This window comes from Pistacia vera, unplaced genomic scaffold (genome assembly GCF_008641045.1).
Source record: "Pistacia vera cultivar Batoury unplaced genomic scaffold, PisVer_v2 Contig520, whole genome shotgun sequence".
Classification (NCBI taxonomy): Eukaryota; Viridiplantae; Streptophyta; class Magnoliopsida; order Sapindales; family Anacardiaceae; genus Pistacia; species Pistacia vera.
Window position 1 is genome coordinate 16,187 of NW_022196358.1, and position 24,672 is coordinate 40,858.

Here is a 24,672-nt window from a genome sequence, read left to right on the forward strand (position 1 = left end):
TACGTATACAAGTAGTAGCCTTCACCTCTGATGATGTCAACTCCACGCCCCTCAAATGGACGCATGCCCCAACTTCAACACACTCAATGGCAATGCCACCTGTGCGTTATGTGTCATAATTTCATAACCATATAAAGGGGCGTTTGATTTGGGGTTACCCGAGATTATTTGGATTATCTCATTTTATATTACTTGATTAACATGTTTGGTTATCAAATAATATAAGATTTCAGTAATTTTCTACTACTGATAATATTAGAGATAATCTGATTACTTCTATTTTCTTAGGTATTGTAAGATTATTAAGGTAATCTTTTTTTTTTTTTTTTTTTTTTTACAATTCTATCATTTATTTACAAAATTTTAGGACAATAATACCCTTATTTTAAAATTAATTTACATGAATATGGTTTTACTATTTCACCCCAATTAATTATCTTTTTGGACAAAATAACCCTTGAATTCAAAACAAATTGCAGCCCACCCAAGCCACTACCCCTACCCACCTGCTGTTGTCGGCGACCAACCGTCTCTGTCGATATGATCAGATCGTAGCATATTTGGCCAAAAAATGGTCAAATCTAATTTGGTCATTTCCGGCCAGATCTAGACGTGGCCGTTAATCACCATCGATCTGGCTGTTGATGACTAGATCTAATCCAATTGTTTTCAGTCAGATCCGTCAATCTAGTCGTTGGATGACAGTTAATGGCCACAACCATATCTGTCATTATCTGGCCATTTCCTACCTTCCATGCGCTGTTAGGTTGCCGGCAGTGGCTTGGTTGATGGGGGTGCATTATTGATTTCTCAAACTTTTATTATGAGATTGTTTTTGCTAAGTTTTTAAATGTAAGGGGGTTATAAAGAATCCAAAAAATAATCTAAATAACAATATTAAATAATAATATTTAATTAAATGACAATTCAGTAATTTAAATAACATACCCACCAATTTATTCCAACTAACCAAACACATTTTACTAAAGATTTCAGTAATCTTCAAGGTAATCTAAGTTTCCAGTAATCCAACATTCCTTGAACTAAACACACCCTAAGAGTTAACTACTTTTTCTCACCAAAATAATGGTTTAATGACACTTTTTCCCCACCAACTTTTAAAATACCATTTTATTATTCAAATTTATATTTCAACGACGAATAGAGAGTAAACTTGTTATAGGCTGTTAGGGCTTTTGAAAACGGGAGGCCGATAAGTCTTTTGGTGGTGAGATGTTGGATTTTGATGGTTGAGAATGATTGGAATTTGACTTGGGAGGGACGGCTACACAAACCCGAATCCCTCGATTGTTAAGGATTGACAAGGTCGACGAGAATAGGGTTTGAGGGTTTTGATGAGTGGTGATCGAGGAAGAGAATACTGGTGGTGTGAGGCTGCAATAATGTCAAAATAAAAAATGGAATATAAATTTAGATAATAAAGTGGTATTTTAAAAGTCTATAAGTAAGAAAATGTTATTAAACCATTACTTGGGTGGAAAAAAGTTGTTGAACCCATCTTTGGAGAAGAGCCTTCCATGTTTTAGCTTCTTAATTTTATTAATTAAGTTCAAGACACCTAGTTTTTATTACATTGTTAAATGGGGATGTTCATTCAATTCAAGGGAGGTAAAAGACAAATATATAAACACTTCAGCCGGGCCTAGCCTTGTGTTATTAATTGAATTTATTATATGAGGTTGTTGAATAAATAAGAGAATATTTGAATAATATCCCCTATATTCTTCTGGCCAGTTCACCAATAACACAACAGAATTCATATCTACTTGCCATTAAAAAATATGGTCTACTTCATTGATTTTACAATTCATAATCACCTAACATTTCATACTAAATCTCACATGGGATATAATCCCATAACATTATAACTGTTAAAAACTAAGTGATCTAGCATCAAATGAAGATAGGTACCCAATATTAAGTATATCAAAGTTTTGCCGATTATCCAAAAGACTAATCTATTAGGTGATGTTATTTACCCGTCGTTATAAGTCGAAGATCCAACCTATGTTTATCTTATATAAATATAATAATAAATGTCTATGCATTGTTAAAATCCAACCTATATTTTTAACTGATATAGATATAACAATAAGGAGGGTGACATTAATTGTAGTATTTTTTGTACATATGAAGAAACCGAGGAATTTGATACTATATTATTATTGATGGCATCTAAATGTCCCCATGGCCATGATAACGACATCAAAAAATCTATTACATCTAGTTGAAGTTGCAGATATTTTATGAGAAAAGGCAGCTTTATAAGTCTTTTGATATTATTAAATGAATCCAGTCCCTGTGGGAAAAGTAAAGTAAGCCCAATGTTATTTCTGCTTTGCTTTCTGAATTATAATATTACCGACTTTAAAGCCTCAAAGTGAGAAAGAAATTTTTAGGGGAAAATAACAGTCAAAAGAAATAAATCTTTCAAGGATTTCTTTTTGAATTAAACAAGTAATCACTGCTTTTTCTTCTTGCTTTACAAACCCACACTAAGAAAAAACGCACCCAAAAGCTAACTGCTTCCCCACCACAATTTTCAAACACAGGTTCAGATACGAAAGCTGGAAAAATTAGTCCTTGTATTAAAAATTTATCACCACCATACACTCACATTATGTTCTAGAATGGCCATACCACTACTAGTTCCAGTCTTTGATTCAATAAGCATACCAAACAAAATCTGAAGTAAAAATAATTTCAACGATCATGCATATGATAATTGCAGATTAATGGATGATCCAAGGAGTGAGTGAGTTAATGTTTATATGTACTCGAATAATTTGTGGCAGGAAGCCGGTATTAAGGTGCAAATATTTACTGTTCCTACCTTTTTTCCACCTTTAAAATTGATCAAGAACTCAACGTAGAGCTTCAAATAGGCAGCCAATGTAATGAATATATCAATAAGATGGAGAGATTCCATCAGATGGCAAACAAATCAAGAGTTTTAGACCATATATGTCATCCCAACTTGCAGGATATTCATGTGAGGTACACTCATATTTGCAGCACCTGCTCTGCAGTTCCTTCTTAAAAATGCGTAGAAGTAGTTTATAACTAGTTTCTTGAAGAAAAATGAGTTCTTTTTCGCTCTCACATCACCATGTGCAAGCAAATATGTAAATCCCGAATCCATTGCTTCTCGAAGAGCTGAAAGCTCATATTCTAAACTCGGGTCTTCTTCTGAAGGCATGACACTAGATGGTAATTCTGAGACAATATCTGATGAGGCATAAGTTCCTGCTTCGGATCTCCTATCATGCATCAGTGGAATCCCAAGCTCCTCATTCCCATAACCACCCAGTACTTCATGATCCATCGAGCTCACAGAAGCACTGTCCAAGTCTGGCTCAAATAAATTTCTCTCCAGGGCCAGATCTTGAGCCTCTCTTCTTAGAAACTTCTCGAGACTTTGAACTAAAAGTTGCTCAAATGCATGGTGATCTTCCTTCCGGACATCTTTGTAACCATATCTAGCTACACAGCGGAACATATGGTAGTCTTTTGGGCCAACTCTTCGAAACAGAAACCTTTCCTCAAGAGGCACCACTGGGACTGGGACATATTTGATACAAACAAACACTATAGTAGAGTGGATAGCTGGGAGGCTAAGCAAGAACTGCCCAAAAATTGAGGGAATACCTTGGACAAGCTCGTTATATAGCAGCCCAATACCTGGGACTCTTGCAGTTCCAAGGGTGGAGCCAAGATCAAGCAACAAGTCCATTGATATCTTTTCCCTGACCTCACTCTGGTATTTCAACACACTACCATAGTTCCAAATGTACATCACACAGAGAAAGCAAGAAGCAAAAACAAGGGGAAGCCAACCACCCTCTTTGATTTTTGATAGAACTGCGGACAAATAGATAAGCTCTATTGTACCAAATACAAGTGGGAAACACAACACCAGAATTAAGTTGGTCTGCCAGATTAGAAGCATCACAATTGTCACCAAGGTGGTGGTCACTATCATGACACCAACTTCAGCTATGCCTGCAATAAAAATTTGAATTGCATCAGCAGAAAGTCACCGTAGTATTAGTACTGGTAAGTGGTAGTTCAATTCCCAACTCATTAACATATCAGCATAATTAGTGGTAAAAGATTTGAACATCCCTAGCGTAGCTCACCGTCAGAGCAACAATTTTGGCTCTAGGGAAAGCATTTGCCAGCAGCGACTTTATGAACTTCACTCAGTAATACAAGCAATGGACAGTCTCACAGAAAAAAAGTTAAAACATCTTTTGGAGCTCAAACACAAACAATAAAGGACAGAAGTTCGAATTATCATATAAAACTATTACAAGTCGGTGGAGTAATTTGCATAAACCAATTTGTTTGGTAAGCATAGAAAGCCTCCAGACTTTTTAGATGTTGTATACACCTTGTTTGCCATACTCATAATATTTATAAGTAAATCAGCTCTGTGTGAAAAGATTTGGGTGCATCAAATGTCTGAGCATACAACTTTAAAACCTAAAATATCTTCTGAAAGCACCCAAAAGTAAATATATACAAAGAAATGGATTTTAAAATAGGTATTGCAAGAGAAGGAAGCTTAACCATATGCATTGGCGATATCTGTAGTACTCCGGAAAATAGAAACTACAATGATGCACATGATCATTAAAAACCAATTGATTACGGGGACATAAATTTGACCCATTAGCTTCTTTGAGGTGTGAACTATCTTCATCCTTGGGAAGCATCCAAGAGCCATTGATTGCTTGACACATGAGAATGTAGCAGATATCATTGCTTGGCTGGCAATCATGGCAGCAACTGTGGCTATTATGAAGACTGGCCAGAAAAGACTATCTGTTTACTCCAAAAGGTAGGAACTCAAAAGTGTCAAAATCAGCACTTAATCTATGTGATTTTTATATTATGATCAGAAACAACTGAAGCAGTTTGGCAGAGATCACCTGGTACAGAATCATAGAATATTCTTTCAGCAGAATTAGGGTATTTCATGAGATATGCAGCTTGGCCCATATAAGCTAAGAGGAGACAGGGGAATACAACACAGGTAAAAGCAATCTGCACAAATAATGTAGAATAATTACATAAAGCTCTTAGTAAAGAAAATCCATCGGAAACAGGGTTGAGGCAATGTGGGAACAAAACCTGTATGGATCGTACTGAGAAATGGCCTAGATCAGCAAGCATTGCTTCAGCTCCTGAAATGACATATAAAACAAGTTATAGAATTAAACGGGGGACCTTTTCTAAAATTCTGCAGGCAACCCTCAATTTTTCAGAAAGATGGCTTACTCTTATGTGACTTTCAAACAAAGAATGAAGCTATAATACTTGGGCTACAACAATGGATTTAACAAAACATCTAAATGCTTCCTGCAAATGCAGGTCTGCATAGTCTATTATGAGTAGCTTCGGTATTTTCAGTAATACCCTAGAAACAACGGAAGGGGTAACAAACACTAAAAGAATAAAATGGTCTACCCTACCCAAGTAGCCAGATGATTATCATTGAAAAATCTTTACAAAAGATATCAAGTAATATTGTCAATCCACCAGCAGTACCCAATCTTTAAAAGCAAAACGTACCTGTAATGCACAGCACGCAGCCACCAAGAGCTGACCAAGCATATTTGCTGTTCTTCTTGAAAAAGAGATAGATATAAGCTGGATTGAATGCCCTTACGACGGTAAGATCATACTTCACTATGTTGTAAAAACCAATAGATCCCAATGAGAAGAACCACAAAGCAATTATAGGAGCAAACATGAAACCCACTTTTCCAGTCCCAAACTGCTGTATGCTGAACAATCCCACAAGGAGTATGATTGAAACAAGGACAACAAAATCTGCACATAGATTAATCTCATTAAAGGCCATCTTGTTTAAAATGTTGTTATTGATTTTCCAGAACCCTACATGGTAGCTGATGATGTTGATACAGGATGGCTGTTATCAAATATAACAATCATGTAATACAAGGTGAAAGTAATTAGACTAATTATATCATTTAGCAGGTTTCAGTTCATTTTTATTTTTGATTGAACTATTTTGGCAGTGGGAGTGGTAAAATGCTCCCGGTTGATCTCGACAATCAAAGAAACCATAAATGCCCCTGGATGAGTCGAAAGAAAAGAAAGATTACCCACTTGTATCAATTCCTCGTATTTCACCATGTAGACCACTCACGGCGGACATCACTGCAACAAAAAGAAGAAATCATAATCTTAAGCTAGGGTAATCTCAGTCAATTTATATTAACACACATCTCATACCCAAAAACTAATGCACATTACTCAGGAGAGGTATCACCCTTCACTGGCATTCCACTTTAAAAGGAAAACAATAGAGGACTTAAATTTCCAATAGTTAACTCAATTAAGTAAAAAGTCTTTGTCCAAAATAGAATGAGGTGCTTGGTTAACGCAGCAGGCTCTATCAAGAAGAAGAAAAAGAACAATTAAAAAATGATAATATGCATGAGAAAGTATGTGGTTTTTCCATAAGTATGATTCCCCATCTGCAAAGGTGACTTGCACCCCTATTAAAAGTGTAAGCACTCTTATCATGTGAAGTGAAAGATATTGGTCCAACAAAAAATCAACAGGTGACTCAAAACAAACACTAAAAAGCATTATTAACCTCTATATTCTCAAGACTGAACACTTATTCAAATATACTGATAAGATATAGGAATGAGTGTATATTTGTACCTAAACACACATTACTCAATATGTTGGGAAGCCAGCGAAAACCTCTAGAAAATTACATAAGAACAGAGCAAAGCAGAAAAGAGAAAGGAGGGGAGAGGGAGTACAGAAGGGAGGTTTATATTGCATAAACTGCGTGGGTGGGAAGGTAAAAAAAAAAAAAAAACAAGCTATAGGCCTAAAGTTAATTCCCTCACAATCATCACAAAGACAAGACAAGTAAACAAATTCATTGAGCATGGAATGATAAGGTTAGCAGCCCAGGAGATCTCAGGATTTAATCTAATCCCAGAAATGGATGTCAAACCATAGCCAATGCATAACAGCCCAATTAATAAGCCAAATGTAGGTTAGAAGTTCCTCCGTGACTCATAATTAAACAAGATGATAAAACCAAATATTATTGCAATTGCAACAGATTTAACCTTCCAAGTCATTGTATCAAGTAAAAACTAGTTCTTCCTGACAGTGGCAAGTATAGAACATTAGAAATATTGGCATTATTCCAAAAAATTAATATGACACATTATATGAATCTATGTACCTGAAATTGCAGGAGTAAGAATTCCATCTCCTATAATCATGGAAGTTCCCATCAGAACCAAAAGCAATAGAATGGTTTTCAAGGAAGATCTGCTTTCCAAAGTCTCTTTTATATTTAAAGCCCTTTCCAGTTCCGGGGTGGGCAGTTTAAGCTTAAAACTTGATATCTGTTCATCAGCTGTCTGACGATTTGGCAGCATACTGACCTTGGCATACCTGCAAATCAGTGAGTACAGAGCAAATGTCCCTCCTGAAAATGGAATTACTCATTTGTTAACAAAAATATGTTTAATAAGATAATTAGCAAATAAGGCAAGAACAAAATCACTACAACCAGAAGCTCTTACCTTCTCCATTATCATTGGCTTTGAGCACCACAAAAACGTATTTTGCTAAAGGAATAAGAGTAATTGTGTACATCACTAGAGATAAGGCCCCCAAGATATCGACTTCTGACTCGATGGGCACTTTTCTGAATACATCACTGAAGACATATAAAGGGCTTGTGCCCATGTCACCATACACCACACCAAGTGTTTGAAATGCTAAAGCAATAATGTGCCAATTTGAAGAATCCTGACCCATTCAAGTGCAGAAGTTCAGAAACAAAAAAGATGTATACTTATTTGGCATGTAAACCCTTTCATACCAGGACCAAGCAAAACAACTTCTGGTGACATATCTGAAATGAGTTGTGAGTATGCATATGAACATATGAACATCTAAATACAAGACATCTCTCCATTTCAACTGCCTAAACCAACCAATAACGGAGATTGTAGCCCATTATACATAGTCATAAATTCAACAACCTGTGAATGCTAGGCCAGATTGACTGCTCATTCTTACACTGCCAAGCCCTCTTACATGTCTTCGGAACTCTTAAACACAAAATACGGTCAGCACTGAATATCCATCATAGAGTAACAATTTATGCCATTTAGCTAGATTTTCAGAAATAACTTTTTTCATTGCACACACCCAACAACAGACAAGAAACACCTTCCAGCAGTACTCAAAAAACAAAATATGGAAAACACATTCTTTTCCAAGATTAGTGTTAACTCAAAAACCAGTCAATAGATGTTTTCAAATACAGAATTAAGAATTTAGAAGAATACACAATATTCTTCTTCTCTTTCTCGAAACAATTAGAATTAAATATACTTTTGCAGTTTTATTAAATAACTATCGGATGCTGCTTCTTCTTTTTTTAACTTTTCATTTTACCAAAGAGTATATCAAAAATAAGCTTGCAAGGAGTTAATAATGTCAACAATCAATATTCATCCTCTTTCCAGTAAGATTGGGGTCTATACCAATCCCATATTCAAAATGACCGTCCTATTAAGATAAGACAAGAGGTATAAACTCCATTGTATTCTTCAAAATTTAAGTACTATGAACTTAACAATCACAAGTTTTCTCAATTTCACAAAAAACTTAGGATTGAATATTCAATACGATAAAGAAATTCAGATAAGTGATGGAAAGCTCATTACTTTAGAGTGGTAGCCATGCGCAGAAGCAATCTCCATGGCTTCAACATCCAAAGAATCCAATCTGTTGGGCCTCTTCGCAAGGCGCCTCCTCATGGATCCATACCCATCTCCTGATCCACCGTCTGGTTGCAGCACAGACCACGGTGGTGACTCTGACTCCACTTCACTCCCATCAACCCATCTCGACTCACCACCACTGTTACAACCCAACAATCTCACACTGCCTTCTTCAATCTTATCTTCTTCTTCCATCTTCCTTCCAAAACAAAAAAACCCTTTTGCTTCAACTGCAACTCTTCACTTCTCAGTCAACGGAATACTCAAAAATCTCCAAACTTTTCATATTACCAGATTTGTATCTTTCTTATATGGTAAGAAAGTGATTAACGGTTGAAAAAGTTTTGACGTAATTGAAATCTATTATTGTTTGTACAATGAGATTGCATGTGGAGGTTGGAACTTGGAACTGAGCTCATTACCAAACGGAACAACTTCAATCATACGGACAGGACACGGTTATTGTCAGGAAGATAAAATAAAAATAAATAAAGTATGAAATTCTTATCTTCTTTTTATTATATTTTAATTCTCGATTTTTGATTAAAAAAAAATGGTTTATATTAACATGTACGTAACGTATGGAGTAGATAGATACTAACTAATAAAAATGCATTAAATATTTTTGCTTAATAAATCAAAAATATAAATGGATGGTGAGGAATAGCCAATGGGCAATGGTATGCGTCCATGGATTCAATCAATGCTTATGGTATTTTGATTTTTAGTCTATTAATGTGTGCCATCTGTCCATTTTATGTTTGTCATCTACTGTTGAAAGATTCGACCTTCCATTTTTTGTAAACNTATAATTAATATAACATTACATAATTAAATGATTACTTAATTGATTATGACATTATATTATAAACATTAGTAATTTACTAATTTACACAATACTTAATCAAATTATTATAACATTATATTATAAATTTATGGTATGATTATTTAATTAATTATAACATTCTATTATAAACAATATTATAATACTTAATTAAATGATTAACAATTCAAGTGTTGCTTAGAGATTACAAGTTATGAGTTACATTGGACACAAATGAATGAATAATGAAAATTTGTTAGGGGTGTATTTATAAACTTATAAGGTGTTTTTGTTATTTTTTAAACTAATAGGGGGGTAATTATTTTTTACAGGATACCCTGGAAAAGAACCGGAACCTGTATTTTAGGTTCCAGTTTCTTGAATTGAAGAACCTGTACTATGCAGTTCCAGTTCCGGTTCCTTTTTTTTGAAACCTGCACTGTGCGATTCTGGTTCCGGTTTCTCCAGAAAATACAGGGTATCCGGAACCGCTCACTCCTAAAATTAAGCATATAATTATTAGCATGATGCGGATTCAATTCAGCAAGTGTGTTTTTAAGTCAAAGAGACTTATGGGATTTACCAAATCATAAACTTCGAACGTGCACATCAAGACCAAAGAATCAGAGCATGCGTGACACAACTGGCCACTAATTTATAACATAGATGGTTCAATAATTTTATAGAAAAATTGTCAATATCATGATGAAGTTCACGTCAAATAATGCAGCAGAAAAATAAGGATGGGAATGAGTATTTCAATTCAGGAGATAACGTAATCAGATGTGGACGAATAATATATTAAAAGATTTTATTTCAGAAATACAATTTACGGAAAATGCTACACTTACATTCTCTTCTCACAAATTTAATATGATAGTTCGTAATTGATCAGTTTATAATAAGTTCCACCTAAATCTAATTTAATATATTACGACCGAATAATTACAAACTATTACGTCTAGATTGTAAAATAAAGTTTGTGATTACTTTATAATTTACACACACAAGTCTTCAGAGCTTGAATAGCTTTTTTGACAAATTTAATTTCAACAAAAGAAGAGGTTGAATCGAACTTTAGTGAACGGGATAATCATAATTTAATTTTGAATTGGTAGACTTGACACCAAAACTAATTTAATATTAGTTCATATTCGAGAAGATATATTTTAGAGAAATACTAGTTTTACACCATCATCTCACACCATTCTTTCACATCATGACATGGCAGTCCTCATGACAATGACACCTCATCTGCTACATCATCCATCTGCCAAGTCATTTCCCCAATAATTCTTTTAATATTTTTTTTTTGCAAATTCTGAAATTTGAAACAAAACTTTCCCTAAAACAAACCCTCCGTCAATTTCAAAATCCAAAAAATACAGACGCAAAAATTCTCCCCGAATTTCCTTTCATTATTGTAAACCCTAGCCACCACATCCCTCAATCACAACTCGTCCAAGTCGCCGCCGTCCATCCCAAACGGGTTTCACTTAAGCCTTCCACCACCGCCGCCAATCTCAGTCGCGTCCCTATCGATCTCGACCTTAAACGGTCGTGTGTCAGCTGTTCCTTCGCCCCATGACGACGACGAGTGTCAGTGGAGCCGCTCCAGGTCACCGAACTTGGAGAACCAGAGATTACCGAACTTGTATCACTCCCTTACAGATGACGAGTCTCCCTCATTCTTATCTTCTTGTCTGACAAGTACACTTTCTTATTTTATTTTATGAAGTTCCTTTAATGTTACATCAATCTTATGGATTGGGTGATTGGTTCTACTTTGGTTCTTGATTATCTTTTCTACATTAGTATTTCATAATGTTTGTTTCAGTTTTAATGTTCTGAGTGACTGGCATTTGAAAACTAATTTTTCCTTCTCCTGTGAAGTCAAACACTATTTCCATATTTTCTACTTATATATAATGCCTCCTATTGCCACTTGGTACTTGGAGATGTGTTTGTGATTTATATTTGGCACTGCTGAAGGCTGCTCTAACAATTTGACTTTGTAATATATGATGATTTTAGTTAAATTTCTGTACGTTGATTCCCTATTTGATTTGTTCATATTTTTGCTGCTTGGTTAAATTTGTGTCTTCTGTTAGTTTTTACAGCCCCGAAGGAAAAATATCTCCACGTCGCTGCCCTAAAATGTATTTGGAGTAATGTAATGTCTTGTTTTTGAGTGTTTACTCCTTAATCAAGCTGTAGTTAGTATCTGAACAGCATTGTAGTAGTCTGTAGATTTTCTTAAATTGCCTTTTTTTGAGGAAAAAAAAAATTGATGTTGATGTTTTGAGAGAAATGGGAAGACGTGATGTGAAGTGAGGTGGGAGAAGTTTTAGATTCTATTTGGATGGTTAAATGAGCAGAGAAGAGGAGAGTAAAAGAAGATAAATAAATATTGGTAATTGAGACACAAATTCGTAACCTTTGATGTATATATTACACACATCTGTGCTGATTGTTTTCGCTTTTTTCGAGGACAAGCATTGTGTACCACTGCTGCTGTCCTTGGAGGAAAGAGCTTGGCATCTCAGAAATCAGAGAAAATAGTAATCTTGGACAATTTTTGCTACTTGGTTATTGCTATTATGGTGTATCCATGCTATCTATTTTATTGAGCAATTGTAACGGTTTAACTATCTTGGTGCAAGTTGCAGTCTCAGGTGGAGTTCTTTATTGTTTCTGGACTCCAATCCTTCCTTTCATCAGTGGAGTTATAAAATCACATTATTAATGGTTAGTCTCTACATATATAGCATGTCCTAGAATTGAAGTTTTTGTTTTTGGCCTATCTCGGTTATATATATAGTAATCTGTCATAGAACATGTTATTTTCTCGAAAAGTAAGTCAGTGGATTATAGGAAAATATCTCGACTCAAATTTCAAACAAAATATTTCCGAATTGATTGACTGATCTTGCAGGCACTGAATATGTGCCACATGCACCATTCTATAATGAATATTTCAACATTTTTGTTTCATGCAATATGTCAATAATTAATGTTTGTCGTCCAACTCCGATGGATTACAATAAATCAAAGGCTAAGAATTTGTCTCAAATTTGTATTAAAAATGAAAGAGTTGGGTAGTGGATTATTTTTGTTCTAGAATGGGAATTTGTGCTATAGAGGGAAAAAAAATGGTGAATATCTACATACATCTGCGGTTTGTCTTGCTGCTATCTATGGGCCTAGTGAAGAGAGGTAGTTTCAAAGGATAGTGTCTGTGGTGAAGTTACTTTTACTGCCTTTCAGAATTGATGAATCGAATTTGAAACAAGACTGGATTTATGTGGATAACCTCGTACTCGCACTGGTATTGGCGAGGATGGCACTTTTGGATGACATTCTAAATATATCTACAAGTATAGAACATCCACTTGCATGCGTGTTATTGATAATTTTCAAAATATATGTCTCTAGCAAGATACTGACATGATGAGAAGGAAAAAGCATTCGGCTTTCATTGCCTCCATATTATGGTATATGCAAAAGTGTAAGATGTGGGGCAAACTGTATAGCAGTAGCTTGTAATTTGGAAGCATTCAAATTTAATACTGAGCTTGTAGTATTGACTATGTATTTGTATTTTAAGTTTATATGAAGATGAAAGATTTTTTTGACTTCCAGTTGCTATTGAAATGGTGGAATCGTATCCCAATTTGTATGTTATTGATACCTTCCAATTCTTACTTTTTGTACTATTGAATTTTTGGAATCTTCTCCCAGTCTGTATTCCTGTTTTCAATACCATTTTCATCCAAATTGCCTTTCTAGGTTTAAGTTATAGTATCTTGAATCCTACATATGATCCTGGTTTAAATTATGCAACTGAATCAAAATAATCCTTTTATAACCCTAATTTCAAAATCTGCTTGCGTAAACTCAATTTGGAAAGTTGGACAAGACGTACCTTGTTATCACCTATATAAAGTCTTGAGTTGTGGATTCAATTATTCAATTTGTTAAAAGTATAATCAGGATTATGGGTATTGATTCTTGTATTACTTAAAGCACAAACCTCATCAATCAACCTGTAAAAAACTGTTTTAATGCTTATTTTATCTCCCATTTATTTATTTATCTATTTATACAACAATGACATTATTTGACATAGATATCCGACAAATCAAGTTGTCAAGAATGAATTTCGTTTGGACAAAATAATGCGTAAATATCTACAAGTCCTTCCTTTGACACCAAATTTTTCTTCCTGGTTACATTGTACAACAAACACTTAATACAAAACCTACTAAACAATAAGGTATACGGAAATTTCCAGCTTTCTCATCCCAGCTGTGTTGGGCTTTTTTAATCATTTGCGTTATGGACAAAAGGATGCTCAAGTAGCATCATAGCTAATGGCCGCTCTGCAGGATTTCTTCGAAAGTAGTGTTGGAGAAAATCCTTTCCCTCCAAAGATAATGTTTGTGGTATAAGCATGGTTTTATGCAAGACCTTGAACATAGCTTAAGGCTGACAAATAGAAGATGAGACAACTAAAGCGATTGGTAGAGAAAAGATCATGTGCAAACCGTTACAGAAAGTATAAAGACAAGAAATGAGCATTCTTTCTCTTTGATTTTGTAAGTAAATCACCATACTAGAAATCAAGTTATAAGCCCATTAAGTAACATGCAAAAGAAAATCATTAACAAGCAGAATATGCTATCAGGAAAGCAAGATACGGAAAAATGTTTAAAATCCTTAAAGCAGAATCTCCCATGTCATTTAAAAGTTTGTAACTAATTAAATCTGGATGCATTTTGAGCAATTAACTATAGAACGCAATACGTAGACTGGAAAATTGTAAAAGAGTTGATGACATGAAAAATTGAGAAACTGTCCAAATTTTAAATATCTAAACAATAAAAATAGGAGTCTAAAATTCTTCGATGAAAAGAGAATGATGAAAAGAGAATCCGGATTGCGGAAAGAAAGGAGAAGCAATCAACAGCAGTTGCACCTGCTTATTCACAGGTATTCAGAGATCCAGTGACCTTGTGCATGCTAATGAATTTATGTTACAATGCATAATTCAATCTTTCTAGAAAACATCTCGAAATAATAGTGCAGAGAATCAAATATACATAAATAAACATTAACTACAATTAATTTACTAATACAAACATTAACCCTTGAACACAATCTATGAAAAGATAATGTTAGAGAAGCATACGCTCAAATTACAATAGATCAAACAAGACTAATATTCATTACTACATAGTGTTAAAGAATCTCAAACCTCACATGTTTTGCCATCCTAAAGTCTGCAAGCTTTACAACACCAGAAGCATCAACAAGCAAATGTGAGCCTTTAATATCCCGATAAATCATAATAATGTAGATAAGTATACTCATACGCCAAAGCAATAAGTTTATAACAAACAAATGTGCCACTTCTCCAACAAAATCCAAATTCAACAAGCATGTAAAAACAGTAAAGACAATAAAGTAAGCAGTCATATAATTCTTCCAAAACATCATTGATAATTTTACTGTTGCCTTTTTACAAGATTAAGAATATATATGGACTTTAGCAATCTGCAAAGTGTAATCATAAACTATTAACAAAGAAGTTAACTCTAATGCTCTGCTCCCTATCAAGCGCAATTGTTACCTATCGATTGTCTTTGTGCTATGCAGGTAAGCCAGCCCAAAGAGAATATGTCAGGTGAAATTGTGAACTATCTGTTATAGCTCCAAAATGGTCACAATAATATTTATTAATATATCTGGGATAAACATACTCCAGATATATGTGAAAATGATCATAAACCTGCAGTGGAAACAATGTTTTCTGAACAAATTATATCTGCACTAATACAAACACAGTCAAATCTAGCGTATTCTATAGGAAGAACCACACACCACATCACTTCCATAATACTATACTATATTTGGATGCTTTAAGTGTTGGAGAATTCTAATTTCTTGCAACAATTACCACAAATAGGAATGGTTAGTTTCCAAGCAAAATGGACAAAAAAAAAAAAAAAAAAAAAACATATGTCCAACTAATCTGACTGAAGTGTAGTGCTTTATGTATCCACTTTGCACACAGTTGAAGTGGTGATGAACAAGAACTGGAACTTCTAAACAGCATTTCAGATTGGTATCATCTCTGGGGATTTAGCAAACGGAGTGGTAGATTGGTGCTGGTCTTAGATGCTGAGCCAAAATGAGGACAAGGGTGACTGAGTTTATGCATGCCGCTTATTTTACCGTGAACACCATGTTCAGGCTTGATTTCAATTGACAATCAACTATTGTGGCCAGAATTCATGTAAGACAAATACAAATTCCAATACCATATTCTTGGAATAGAATACTATTGGCAACAAATATTCTACGATAAGACAAATAATTCAAATTTGCATATTCCTCAGTAAGTGATTTAAAGAGCAATTATTTTGTAATCAACTAAATTGTTTGAGAAAGGACCCGAGATAGTGACCTGCTCCAGCCTCCAATTGCTTTATACATTCAGCAGACTTAGGGTCATCATGGATGATATCAACCTCCTTCATTGCACAAAAAGCTCTAGTTTCTCTGGCAACCCATAAAATAGAAAGAAAAATAAAGATTAGTGTTCACTTAAAGAAAGTCAAGAACCAACTAGAAGAATAAACTTTTGCATACTTGCACACCTGTTGGTTGCAATATAAACACTTCTAAAATTACCACGTCCAATAAGTTTTCCTTTTTGCCTGCCTCTAACACTCTTCGTCTGTAAGGGAGTGATGCAAGGTAGTGGACGGCGGCGACTTGGACGGACTGTGATTGAAGGATGTGGTGGCTAGGGTTTACAATATTGAAAGGAAATTCGGGGAGAATTTTTTTGTTTGTATTTTTTGGATTTTGAAATTAATGGAGGGTTTGTTTTCGGGAAAGTTTTGTTTCAAATTCCAGAATTCGCACAAAAAATTAAAAAGAAAAATGGGGGAATTGACTTGGCAGATCGATGATGTGGCAGATGAGGTGTCATTAGATGAGGTGTCATTGCAATGTGGGTTGCCATGCCATGATGTGAGAGAATGGTGTAAGAGGATGATGTACAACTAGCATTAGTGTTTATTTAAACCAGTAATGCTAGGGTTACACCATATTCTTACTTCATTCTCTTACATCATGACGTGGCAGATGACGTAATAGTGCCACCTCATCTGCCACGTCACTTACCCTTACGTTTTTAAAAAAAAAAAAAAATTGCAAACTCCTAAATTTCAAATTTCCCATTTGCGCTAAAACGGTAAAACCCACATCCCAAATCAATTTCAGTTTATTCTAAATCAGAAACCCTACAATTCTTCCACAATTTCCTTTCAATTTTTGAAACCCTAGCACCACAATCTCCAACCTCAGCCCGTCCCCACGGCGACCACCACAGCAGCACCAGTNGTGCATTTAATTCCTTGGAGCTCTCACCATCTTTAAGTCAAATACAATAACTCCTTGCTCTTTACGTTTTCAATACCCCACCGTCTCTCAGTTTCTCTCCTCCCTTCACTGCTTCTTCTCCTACAACTACAAACAGCCATTTTTTTCCTAAATCTAACTTTCCACCCCAGTCGTAGCTGCTTGATCAATGTTTTTTCCCAATCACACTCGACTTTATTCTTTTTCCAAGTCTTCTCTCCCATCTCAATCGACAACAGCCTCCACACTCAATAGCATTCGTTTGATACGGTTAAATTCTTTGATTTATCCCTTTTAACTTTCTAAGTTTTGCAAGTTTTTTCATTCACCAATCTTCTTATTTTTCTCTTTTTAGAAAGGTCACTCTATCCAACAAAGTTTAGATATCATGATTGTATATGAGTTGATGGGGTGGAAGGTGGAATGTGGATGGTTTGACGTTGCGAGAAAGTTGGTGACGGTAGTTCGACATCGTGAGAATGGGGATTGTTTTATAAAACCGGTTAACTGGTAATCAAACTAAATTATCGGTTCGGTTAATAATCGGTTTAAGAGATAATTCGGTTCGGTTCAAAATATCAGTATTTCGGTCCGGTTAACCGGATTTTTGCACCCCTACAGTTTCGTGAACCAATCTCCACCATACACATGGGAGATCTTTTTACCAATTTTCTTGGACAACTCTAAGAATAGAGTGACACCTCTAAAGTGACTTATTACACAAATCTCATAAAAAAAAAATTAAAATATAAAATATCTCAAAGAATGACACAGGTATAGAGTGAGAAAGGTTAATAAAATGTTTACAGATACACTGGAAATATCCCCACATGCGTAAATATAACAGTAATGTTAGGGTTACACCATATTTTTATTTCATTCTCTTACACCATGACGTGGTAGATAACACGTCACTGAACAGCCACGTCGCTTACCCCTACGTTTTTCAAAAAAAAAAAAAAAATTGCAAACTCTTAAATTTCAAATTTCCCATTTGCGCTAAAATGGTAAAACCCACATCCCAAATCAATTTCAGTTTATTCTAAATCAGAAACCCTAAAATTCTTCCACAATTTCCTTTCAATTTTTGCAACCCTAGCCACCACAATCTCCAACCTTAGCCTGTCCCCATGGTGACCACCACAGCCGCACCAATTTGCCACCATCTAACTCTATTATCTGGTGGTTAAGAGATACTAGTAGGTTATTGTAACCATAACTCGTCCCTCCTGCGCGATCCCAGTGGCATCCGCCGGCTTATCCAAATTCCCTTCATTTTCACAGGTTATTACTTTTTAAAGCTGAAGTTATTTATCTTTTTGTTTTGCTCTTCGGAAACAGTGATTACACTAAAAATAATTGTTAATGATTTATTGTGATGAGTGCCAGATTGCTGCTATGCATCGGTGAGTTGCATTGTTAATGATTTATATATGTTTATACATCATATGCCATTAGAAATTCCAGTTCTGGTACCTGAATGCTACGTGGTCATTTGATAGGGTTTGGGATATGATCTGTTTATATGAGGAACAGAGACCTCCAAGAACAAGAGAGAGAAAAATTAGTTGACAAAATTCTTTATTGATTCCCACAATCTAGATTTGGGCTATTATATAGCCTTACACTTGACTCTACTGACTCTCAAAAGGACTCTAATTATAAGGGGATAATAAGTCCCAAAAGGACTCTAATTATAAAGAGATAATAAGATAATCCTAATTCTATCATAATAAGATAATAATATATTTATAGAAGATAATTATAAAAGATAATAATAAAAGACTTAACAAACTTATCCTAATTCTAAAATAATCCTAACATCATTTTTTGGGCATTTTATATATTTTAGCACCAAAAGAATGAAATTTCCATTTAATAGAGCAGTTTCGGAGAAGTGTACAAAATTAAAAGGATTGAAGTTGCATCATTGTTTGAATCCCCTATATTTTGTTCTTTATGCATGGATGCATTTGTTTTTAACATTTTATAGGCAATCTGTTTACTTTGAAATTTAAAAAAAAAAATGTCATACATTTTGTTTAGTTTGAAATTTTATAAAAAAATGTCATACATTTTGTCATGTTGGATGAAGATTCTCCCCTTCGCTGTAGTACTATGCTGCTGGTCAAGCTTTGATGTTTTATTTTTTTTTTTTCCTTTTTGGTAATATTTATTTGTTATGAATCTGCTTCTTTTTCCCTTATTTTCAGCTATTGCATACCTCAATTGCTGGTAACTTTTGAAGGAGGATGTGATTTGGTATTGTAGATGAGATGGACTGTATAAAAACGGAATGGTGAACTTCAAGGAATTTCTGTTTGCATTCACTACAGAGCTGCATATATCTGTGTGTATTACATTATCTCTAATTGTTGTGTCGTTACCATGTTTCTCTGACAGAACTGCCAATTTAGCAAGGTACAATTGGTTTGGCTACGGATGAATATCTGTTTGGTGTTGTTCTTGGAGGAGTTGTGTAAGTGGCCTCGTGATTGTGTTCCTTATTTTGAGGTGATGTGCATATTACACACAGCTGTGGCTTCATCACCACTGTCAAGGCCGGTTGGTAAGATATTCTTTGGTGATACAATGGCGAATTAAGATGCAATGATGGAATAGTAGTATATACGCATTTTTGGAAGGTTTTTGGCCTGAATATCTGACTGGAAATGTTAACAAACTCAGTTTGCATGTTTTTTTTTTTGTTTTTTTTTTACCCTATATTATCTAATGATTATGGATTCAGTAGCTTGGATGATAATGTGGTATTTCCTGCATCTGGTTTTATTTTTCGTTGAGAGATTTCCATACATTTGGTTTAGTAGTAATGTATATAGCCTCTCCCTCTGTCTATGAATTATGTGCATTTACTTGATGGGGCGTAAAACTTTAAACTTGTTACAAGCATCATGATTTTGCAGTATGTTTAACAAGATGCACTTATAGTTTGGTCTTGCTTTTTTATGTAAAGATATACAGATAACTTGTTCTGTTGATTCATTGTTGGAGCGTCAGTAATCAACATCTTCTTCTTGTTGTATAGTTCCTTTTTTTTTTTTGTTCTTTTTTTTTGGTTTTTCGATCTGAAAATTGAGTTGTTAAAGAATACGATGTCATAATTCGTAAATTTGTGGGGTCATTTGCTAGCATTGCTGATAATTTTAGTTGTAGTTCTGTTACTGAAATTGAAATGCCCATTAAGTGATTGGTTTTTGTAAACGAAGTTTAGGGTTTAGGGTTTGGATGTAGGCTGGTTTCTGCGTAAGGCTTGTCAATGTGTTATTTAATTGCATATGTTCTGCAGGTTGGACGGGGAACATGTTGTATTGGGTAAGGTCATTCAAGGCATGGACACTGTGTTTGCATTATGCAACTGAAGGCGGAGCTGGAACATACAGCGGAAAACCAAGAAGAAAGGTCACAATTGCTAACTCGGGAGAGAAATCCAAGAGCAAGTGGGATGAGGAAAGATAAGCCTCCTTCGGACAGTTTTAGATAATTGATTCACCTTTTTTTTCTCATTGTATTATGTTCTTGAAATTTACTAAAATCTTGACTAAGATCCAACAGTCATAGGTGCCTCTCGGAAATACTTTATTTGGCCTTTTGCATCCAATAATTGTTCTTATTCTATGCAATGAGCTTGACTAAGCTTAGTTATTGCTTTTCTTCTCTGGTTGCACTTGTTTTTGGTGGTGATGTTGAGGGGAGTTTGCTGGAAGTTTGGTGGTGTGCTGCTGGGGCTTTTTCTGTAGATTTTTGTTGCTGCAGTGTTGCATTTGTGCTGGAAAATTATGGAACTCCATGAAAAATGCAGTTTATGCAGTTTTTTTTCCCTTCTCTGATGTTTCATCAAGATTAGAAAACTGCATGAAAAATGCAGTTCATGTAGTTTAGTGGAACAAAAGATATGATGTTCATCCAATTATGTCCTGGACAATTACAAATGGTTAACTTTTTTGTCATTACAATGAAAATGAAAAATACATCCAATAGGGCATTTCCATTAAATATTAGAAGGAGAATGTTGCATATAAAGAAAATATATTTAATTAAATTATACAGAACGTGTGTCTTAACTATGTTTTTGAATGAGTTGGGTTATGAAAACTTGTACACAAGCGACATTACAACATGAAGAGTGTGAAGTGAATTGGCTGTTTTTGATCAGTTTATTTTTTCTGCCCCTTTTTTCCAAATTGCAATTGCTCTTGCTTGCATTGTCCTACCAAGTACCGACAGCGACCTCCAATGGTTTCGCATGCTGAATATCTACAACATGGGGAGAACATGATAATTAATGAACCAATTTAATTATGTTATATGGTTTGCTGGTGGACCTTACCATTCAGGTTAATCATGAAAATAAAATATAAAAGAAATTTGAAAGAGGCAATGAAGGAAAGGGAAAGTCACCTTGTTGCTGCAATGGTGCCATGACTAAGTTCTTTAGTTTGTTCTCTTCTGATCAGATTCAACACTCAGAACCTGCAGCCACGCCCCAAATATCAACCAAAAAATGTGAAAGACAGACATATTAACACCATTAACAAAGTTCCCAGTTCAAGATAAAAATATCAAGCCAAATATAGAGACGATACCTTGTTCTTAGTGGTTATCCAGCAATCAGTTCCCTTATTATGCAAAGACTTTAGTCTTACTATATTTTGGATGCCTAAGAACACAAAAGAACATTTAAATTTTAACATATAATCAACAGTTAACTAGCACATATTTACAATGACATATGCAACTAAGCACAAAAGAAATATCATTAGAAATACTCTCCAAATACTACATTTTTATACAAAGATGGGATTATTTTGGGCACTAAAGTTTGATGAAGCTTAATTTTCATATTCCATACCCAAAACCATTGAATCATACATTACTTTTCTTCTGATCAGAAAAACAGTCAAACTTTCTTATGTTCTAAAAGTTCCCCAGCATCAAAATAAAGTTATGCAAGTAAAATACTACAGAATCAGCTTCAAAATCAAATATATAACAGTTCAAACAATACTTTTTAAAGTTCCCAAGATAAAAAATACCTTATATTTAGTGTCAATTATTTTTAGAGTTAACAATTGAGTGATCCGTTTTCGAATAATCTGCATCAAACAAACAAACACAAATTTAACATGGAACGTATACACAATCAAACACTTGCATCAGTGAAAATGAAGGGAGAAATCTAAAGATTACCATATTCACGGTCTCATGGGATCAAAATAAATACTCCCAAAATGACAGCTAAAATAAGTGCACCTCAACTGAAACCAAATCTCAAATCCGCTATTTCCTCTGTTTCAACATATTCAAAATATGAAAAAAAATTAAAAAAAAAAAATTTAAATGGAGCTGATTTCAGTTATTTGTACATCACTTTTACTTTACTTTCTTTGCCCTTTCCTTTATGTCAACATTTTAAATAAAAGAATTGAAAAACATTTAAATCACTGTTTCCGAAGAGCAAAACAAAAGGATAAACAACTTCAGCTTTAAAATGTAATAACCTGTGAAAATGAAGGGAATTTGGATAAGCCGAGAGATGCCACTGGGATACCGCAGGAGAGATGAGTTATGGTTACAGTAACTTACCAGTGACTCTTAACCGCCAGATAATAGAGTTAGATGGCGGCAAACTGGTGCGGCTGTGGTGGTTGCCGTGGGGACGGGCTGAGGTTGGAGATTGTGGTGGCTAGGGTTTCAAAAATTGAAAGGAAATTGTGGAAGAATTTTAGGGTTTATGATTTAGAATAAACTGAAATTGATTTGGGATGTGGGTTTTACCGTTTTAGCGCAAATGGGAAATTTGAAATTTAGGAGTTTGCAATTTTTTTTTTTTTTAAACGTAGGGGTAAGTGACATGGCTGTTGGGTGACATGGTAGATGTCATCTGTCACGTCATGATGTAAGAGAATGAAGTAAAAATATGGTGTAACCCTAGCATTACAAATCCCCAAATAAAACAGCGGCTGCTTCATCTTCTTCTTGTTCCTCACAACCCAACTCCTCACAATAAAACAAAAGCAGTCGCAGCCTCTTCTAAAAAAACCCAGCAACCTTCTCCATTCAAATCCCAAAATCAAATCATCATCTTCTTCTTCCTCATTACCTTACTCCCTCACAATAAAACAATAAGCAGCTACAAACTCCTCTAAAAAACCAAGCAACCTTCTGTTAGTAAACTGATGAACAAAGGCAGCGGAAAACAAAAATTTTTGCCCATCGATTACTCTGATTTTGCCAAGATCTGGGTCTGATATATATATGCTTAAATTGAAACAATATAGATCCATACAAAGATTAGATTATACCAGTGATTGGAGACTCCGTCAGTGTCTCTGAATGTGATGAATGTGATTCGTTATCAATTCGAGAACGGAATCAAACTCACATCGTCCACACGAAGACAGTACGTCAATGACCAAGAATTAATTTTGCTAGAATTAATTTTGCTAGAATTAATTCTTGGCTTTAAGGATGGTGTTTAGGAAGATTGAGTGTAGAGAAGAAGAGAGAAATTTTTCTCTTAAAACCTATCACCCACGATAGCAAATGATATATTGTGTAAAAACCTATTTTTGCTTTCTTTAAATAATGAAGCAAATATCTATTCCACCCCCAAAGTTTAGCAACAAGCCAAACTTAGGTGGAATTACATGTTAGTCCATATTTAATTATTTAGTTAAATATTAATATTAACTCTAATAGTTAAATTTATAATTTTGCTAAATTACTCCAGTAACAAAATTGGACATAGGCTAAAACCTCAGTTAATTTAATTACACAGCAAAATTACCAAATGCCCATTTATCTAAAAGATGAATATACCCTTCCAAAATTTACCATCCTTAAATTGTCTTCTAAGTGTGTGACCCGTAGGCTCTTTATCATATCGGTAGTGAGTAGTATCGTCATTGACACCAATCAATCGTCTCACTACACACAGACTAAGATTGACCCCTAGCAAGACATCATGACCACCGATAGATTCGGATTCAGCGAAACAATTACCTATCAACAATATGGTTAGTGTGCAATCAAATCCTTTCATCATCTGTTATCTCATCAAGGCTGAGGTACATAAATAGTGTCAACCTTAGTTATCCTCGATATTTCTGTATTCAGTTACTGAACCAATAATCGGAATAATAATTGGATTGAGCAACAACCCAATCCCACTGTGGCCACAACTTTAATGTCATTGTCCTTCACTGAATTACGCCGTGAGATAACTTCTCCCATAACCGAGAGTAATGAATCTTTGTCGATCCACCATAGTCTTGATACACTTCTCAATGTAGCCAATCATTATCGTATTAATAGCTCTAAATAGAACTACATTAGGCTAGTGTCAAACTACGCCAATTGGTGCACAAGACGCTCTAGTGATCTCAAGTCTAAGGATCACATGCACCACCATTCGTTAGAGGATTTATTCCATAGACACTAGGGTTACCATCTATATGGAATCCTCTAGTGGGTTAGTCTAGTGAACTTGCCTATAGCAAGCACCAATGTGTTGCACTATATTGTTGGCAAACAACATTGACAAGTGAGATCAGTCATTGCCTTTCGACAGGGTTG

The 24,672-nt window shown here is 34.8% G+C and overlaps 2 protein-coding genes, 2 long non-coding RNA genes and 1 pseudogene across 9 annotated transcripts; 2 read left to right on the forward strand and 3 right to left on the reverse strand.

Annotated features, from left to right (window-relative positions):
• Positions 1-2,891: 2,891 nt before the first annotated feature.
• On the reverse strand, positions 2,892-9,152 carry LOC116106702 (putative potassium transporter 12). The gene is made up of 9 exons (XM_031393038.1): positions 8,766-9,152; positions 7,611-7,839; positions 7,265-7,513; positions 6,160-6,210; positions 5,599-5,859; positions 5,158-5,210; positions 4,956-5,070; positions 4,594-4,848; positions 2,892-4,023 (listed from the first exon to the last, which is right to left on the reverse strand). The coding sequence occupies exons 1-9, from the start codon at positions 9,015-9,017 to the stop codon at positions 2,975-2,977; spliced, it is 2,514 nt and encodes an 837-aa protein (XP_031248898.1). The 5' UTR covers positions 9,018-9,152; the 3' UTR covers positions 2,892-2,974.
• Positions 9,153-10,974: 1,822 nt separating this feature from the next.
• On the forward strand, positions 10,975-13,280 carry LOC116106690. Its single transcript, XR_004124337.1, has 2 exons — positions 10,975-12,393; positions 12,913-13,280. It is a non-coding gene; the product is annotated as an uncharacterized LOC116106690 (long non-coding RNA).
• A 1,606-nt stretch (positions 13,281-14,886) lies between these two features.
• LOC116106712 lies at positions 14,887-17,198 on the reverse strand (annotated as a pseudogene).
• Positions 17,199-18,081: 883 nt separating this feature from the next.
• Positions 18,082-20,877, forward strand: LOC116106706. 5 transcript variants are annotated; one of them, XR_004124340.1, is made up of 4 exons: positions 18,082-18,360; positions 19,290-19,426; positions 19,494-19,645; positions 20,384-20,877. XR_004124340.1 is itself a non-coding variant. In XM_031393044.1 (4 exons), exons 2-4 carry the CDS (start codon positions 19,373-19,375, stop codon positions 20,551-20,553), a joined length of 351 nt encoding a protein of 116 aa, XP_031248904.1. In that variant the 5' UTR covers positions 18,082-18,360; positions 19,290-19,372; the 3' UTR covers positions 20,554-20,877. The 5 variants fall into 5 exon arrangements, 2 of the variants coding, with proteins under 2 accessions (XP_031248904.1, XP_031248905.1); XR_004124339.1 differs by having other exon boundaries at positions 19,290-19,375; positions 19,480-19,645; XM_031393044.1 differs by having other exon boundaries at positions 19,519-19,645.
• Positions 20,878-21,104: 227 nt separating this feature from the next.
• Positions 21,105-23,635, reverse strand: LOC116106708. 2 transcript variants are annotated; one of them, XR_004124343.1, is made up of 7 exons: positions 23,400-23,635; positions 22,596-23,239; positions 22,285-22,383; positions 22,131-22,190; positions 21,681-21,754; positions 21,496-21,567; positions 21,105-21,351 (listed from the first exon to the last, which is right to left on the reverse strand). It is a non-coding gene; the product is annotated as an uncharacterized LOC116106708 (long non-coding RNA). The 2 variants fall into 2 exon arrangements; XR_004124342.1 differs by having other exon boundaries at positions 22,596-23,635.
• Positions 23,636-24,672: the final 1,037 nt, after the last annotated feature.